The sequence below is a fragment of the Oncorhynchus clarkii genome, unplaced genomic scaffold, assembly GCF_045791955.1.
Source record: "Oncorhynchus clarkii lewisi isolate Uvic-CL-2024 unplaced genomic scaffold, UVic_Ocla_1.0 unplaced_contig_483_pilon_pilon, whole genome shotgun sequence".
In the NCBI taxonomy this organism is placed as follows: domain Eukaryota; kingdom Metazoa; phylum Chordata; class Actinopteri; order Salmoniformes; family Salmonidae; genus Oncorhynchus; species Oncorhynchus clarkii.
The window spans coordinates 55001-60000 of NW_027260871.1; the positions used below are offsets into that span (position 1 = coordinate 55001).

The 5000-nt window shown below is 43.9% G+C and overlaps 1 protein-coding gene across 1 annotated transcript in view; it reads right to left on the bottom strand.

Moving 5' to 3' along the window:
* LOC139402029 (adhesion G protein-coupled receptor L1-like) overlaps positions 1–5000 on the bottom strand; it is a 78224-nt gene that overhangs the window by 8617 nt on the left and 64607 nt on the right. Inside the window, exons 20-22 of the mRNA XM_071146080.1 lie at positions 960–1180; positions 666–732; positions 483–574 (exon numbers count right to left, since the gene is read on the bottom strand). Coding sequence (XP_071002181.1) covers positions 483–574; positions 666–732; positions 960–1180 — 380 coding nt within the window. The remainder of the gene's footprint in view (positions 1–482; positions 575–665; positions 733–959; positions 1181–5000) is intronic.

Here is a 5000-nt window from a genome sequence, read left to right on the forward strand (position 1 = left end):
AGGGGGGAGAGAGAGAGGGAGGTGGGGGTTAGGGAACAGAGAGAGAGAGAGAGGTGGGGGTTAGGGAGGAGAGAGAGAGAGGGAGGGAGGTGGGGGTTAGGGAGGAGAGAGAGAGAGAGGTGGGGGTTAGGGAGGAGAGAGAGAGAGAGGGAGGTGGGGGTTAGGGAGGAGAGAGAGAGGGAAGGGTTAGGGGGGAGAGAGAGAGGGAGGGGTTAGGGGGGAGAGAGCGAGGGAGCGAGGGAGGGGTTAGGGGGGAGAGAGAGAGAGGGAGGTGGGGGTTAGGGAGGAAGCAGAAGGAGAAGATATTATGTCATGTTATTTTGACATAACTTTTTAAGCTTCACATCTTCTACTTTTCACTATTTGAGTCCTCTGTTACTTCTTCCTGTTTCTACCCCTTCCCATGAGCCTCTGTGTCCCTCCCTGCCCAAAACAAACAACCAATCATGCCTGTCACATATGTGCCAGGGGGCGGGGCTCACCTGAGATTGTCGTGACGACTGGAGTCGGGTTTGAGGGCGGAGGAGCTGTGCACCATCTTGTGAAGAGTCATCACCAAGACAACCAGGTTCAGCTGGGGGTCACAGGGTCAGAGGTCAGAGGTGAGAGGTCAAACTCATGTGTATGTGTGTGCTCACATGTGAGAGTGTGTGTGTTTGTCTCACCATTATAATGACAGATACAGGACCCAGGAAACTCCAGATGAAGTAGTTGTCCATCTGCAGCCAACACCTACACACACACACACACACACACACACACACACACACACACACACACACACACACACACACACACACACACACACACACACACACACACACACACACACACACACACACACACAATACAGCATAGTAAGTATAAGTTTTGACATACACACACAATACAGCAGAGATTTCAAATCAATACTCACACACACATCCTCCCCCCCACCACACACACTCTCTGCCACTTACACGGTCCGGGTGCCGTAGCCCCTGTAGTCGATGGCGGCGGAGACGGCCACGACCACCCCTGGCAGGAAGTAGCCGCAGAGATAGAAGTACTTCCTCCTAGAGGTCCGTCCTTCAAAGAGCTCCCCCTGCAGAAAGTAGAGTTCCACTGCCTCCAGGCATAACCAACAGAACACAGAGAGCAGGGAGAAATGGAGCAGACCGGCAAAGACTGGACACGCTACCTAGAGAGGGGAGGAGAGGGGGAGGAGAGGAGAGGGGAGGAGAGGGGAGGAGAGGGGGAGGACAGAGGGAGGTGAGGGGGAGGAGAGGTGGAGAGGGGGAGGAGAGGGGGAGGAGAGGGGGAGGCCAGAGGGAGGAGAGGGTGAAGGGGGGGAAGAGGAGGAGAGTGGAAGAGGAAGAGAGAGGGAGGAGGGTGGGAAGGAGGAGAGAGGGAGGATAGAGGGAGAGGTGGAGAGGGGGAGGAGAGGGGGAGGAGAGGGAGGAGGGGGGAAAGGAGGAGAGAGGGAGGATAGAGGGAGAGGTGGAGAGGGGGAGGAGAGGGGGAGGAGAGGGAGGAGGGGGGAAAGGAGGAGAGAGGGAGGATAGAGGGAGAGGTGGAGAGGGAATTCAATTAAATTCAAAATATTTTATTGGCATGACAGAAATCCCTCCATTCATACTGCTGAAGTAACGACACATGAAGAAACACTGAGGAACATTTCAGTTACTGACTGGACCAACAAGAACTAAAAGCTCTGTACGGAGTCTTGTCCTCTCATAAGAACTAAAGCTCTGTACTGAGTCTTGTCCTCTCATAAGAACTAAAAGCTCTGTACTGAGTCTTGTCCTCTCATAAGAACTAAAAGCTCTGTACTGAGTCTTGTCCTCTCATAAGAACTAAAATCTCTGTACTGAGTCTTGTCCTCTCATAAGAACTAAAAGCTCTGTACTGAGTCTTGTCCTCTCATAAGAACTAAAGCTCTGTACTGAGTCTTGTTCACTCATAAGAACTAAAGCTCTGAACTGAGTCTTGTCCTCTCATAAGAACTAAAAGCTCTGAACTGAGTCTTGTCCTCTCATAAGAACTAAAAGCTCTGTACTGAGTCTTGTCCTCTCATAAGAACTAAAAGCTCTGTACTGAGTCTTGTCCTCTCATAAGAACTAAAAGCTCTGTACTGAGTCTTGTTCTCTCATAAGAACTAAAAGCTCTGTACTGAGTCTTGTCCTCTCATAAGAACTAAAAACTCTGTACTGAGTCTTGTCCTCTCATAAGAACTAAAATCTCTGTACTGAGTCTTGTCCTCTCATAAGAACTAAAAGCTCTGAACTGAGTCTTGTCCTCTCATAAGAACTAAAATCTCTGTACTGAGTCTTGTCCTCTCATAAGAACTAAAAGCTCTGTACTGAGTCTTGTCCTCTCATAAGAACTAAAATCTCTGTACTGAGTCTTGTCCTCTCATAAGAACTAAAAGCTCTGTACTGAGTCTTGTCCTCTCATAAGAACTAAAAGCTCTGTACTGAGTCTTGTCCTCTCATAAGAACTAAAAGCTCTGTACTGAGTCTTGTCCTCTCATAAGAACTAAAGCTCTGAACTGAGTCTTGTCCTCTCATAAGAACTAAAAGCTCTGTACTGAGTCTTTTTAACTCATAAGAACTAAAAGCTCTGTACTGAGTCTTGTCCTCTCATAAGAACTAAATTCTCTGTACTGAGTCTTGTCCTCTAATAAGAACTAAAAGCTCTGTACTGAGTCTTGTCCTCTCATAAGAACTAAAAGCTCTGTACTGAGTCTTGTCCTCTCATAAGAACTAAAAGCTCTGTAATGAGTCTTTTTAACTCATAAGAACTAAAAGCTCTGAACTGAGTCTTGTCCTCTCATAAGAAATAAAGCTCCGTACTGAGTCTTGTCCTCTCATAAGAACTAAAAGCTCTGTACTGAGTCTTGTCCTCTCATAAGAACTAAAAGCTCTGTACTGAGTCTTGTCCTCTCATAAGAACTAAAATCTCTGTACTGAGTCTTGTCCTCTCATAAGAACTAAAAGCTCTGTACTGAGTCTTGTCCTCTCATAAGAACTAAAGCTCCGTACTGAGTCTTGTTCACTCATAAGAACTAAAGCTCTGTACTGAGTCTTGTCCTCTCATAAGAACTAAAAGCTCTGAACTGAGTCTTGTCCTCTCATAAGAACTAAAAGCTCTTTACTGAGTCTTGTCCTCTCATAAGAACTAAAAGCTCTGAACTGAGTCTTGTCCTCTCATAAGAACTAAAAGCTCTGTACTGAGTCTTGTCCTCTCATAAGAACTAAAAGCTCTGAACTGAGTCTTGTCCTCTCATAAGAACTAAAAGCTCTGAACTGAGTCTTGTCCTCTCATAAGAACTAAAAGCTCTGAACTGAGTCTTGTCCTCTCATAAGAACTAAAAGCTCTGAACTGAGTCTTGTCCTCTCATAAGAACTAAAAGCTCTGTACGGAGTCTTGTCCTCTCATAAGAACTAAAAGCTCTGTACTGAGTCTTGTTCTCTCATAAGAACTAAAAGCTCTGTACTGAGTCTTGTCCTCTCATAAGAACTAAAAGCTCTGAACTGAGTCTTGTTCTCTCATAATAATTAAAAGCTCTGTACTGAGTCTTGTCCTCTCATAAGAACTAAAAGCTCTGTACTGAGTCTTGTTCTCTCATAAGAACTAAAAGCTCTGTACTGAGTCTTGTCCTCTCATAAGAACTAAAATCTCTGTACTGAGTCTTGTCCTCTCATAAGAACTAAAATCTCTGTACTGAGTCTTGTCCTCTCATAAGAACTAAAAGCTCTGTACTGAGTCTTGTCCTCTCATAAGAACTAAAAGCTCTGTACTGAGTCTTGTCCTCTCATAAGAACTAAAATCTCTGTACTGAGTCTTGTCCTCTCATAAGAACTAAAAGCTCTGTACTGAGTCTTGTCCTCTCATAAGAACTAAAGCTCTGTACTGAGTCTTGTTCACTCATAAGAACTAAAGCTCTGAACTGAGTCTTGTCCTCTCATAAGAACTAAAAGCTCTGTACTGAGTCTTGTCCTCTCATAAGAACTAAAAGCTCTGAACTGAGTCTTGTCCTCTCATAAGAACTAAAAGCTCTGTACTGAGTCTTGTCCTCTCATAAGAACTAAAAGCTCTGAACTGAGTCTTGTCCTCTCAAAAGAACTAAAAGCTCTGAACTGAGTCTTGTCCTCTCATAAGAACTAAAAGCTCTGAACTGAGTCTTGTCCTCTCATAAGAACTAAAAGCTCTGAACTGAGTATTGTCTTCTCATAAGAACTAAAAGCTCTGAACTGAGTCTTGTCCTCTCATAAGAACTAAAAGCTCTGTACTGAGTCTTGTCCTCTCATAAGAACTAAACTCTCTGTACTGAGTCTTGTCCTCTCATAAGAACTAAAAGCTCTGTACTGAGTCTTGTCCTCTCATAAGAACTAAAAGCTCTGAACTGAGTCTTGTTCTCTCATAATAACTAAAAGCTCTGTACTGAGTCTTGTCCTCTCATAAGAACTAAAAGCTCTGTACTGAGTCTTGTTCTCTCATAAGAACTAAAAGCTCTGTACTGAGTCTTGTCCTCTCATAAGAACTAAAAACTCTGTACTGAGTCTTGTCCTCTCATAAGAACTAAAATCTCTGTACTGAGTCTTGTCCTCTCATAAGAACTAAAAGCTCTGTACTGAGTCTTGTCCTCTCATAAGAACTAAAATCTCTGTACTGAGTCTTGTCCTCTCATAAGAACTAAAAGCTCTGTACTGAGTCTTTTTAACTCATAAGAACTAAAAGCTCTGTACTGAGTCTTGTCCTCTCATAAGAACTAAATTCTCTGTACTGAGTCTTGTCCTCTCATAAGAACTAAAAGCTCTGTACTGAGTCTTGTCCTCTCATAAGAACTAAAAGCTCTGTACTGAGTCTTGTCCTCTCATAAGAACTAAAAGCTCTGTAATGAGTCTTTTTAACTCATAAGAACTAAAAGCTCTGAACTGAGTCTTGTCCTCTCATAAGAAATAAAGCTCTGTACTGAGTCTTGTCCTCTCATAAGAACTAAAAGCTCTGTACTGAGT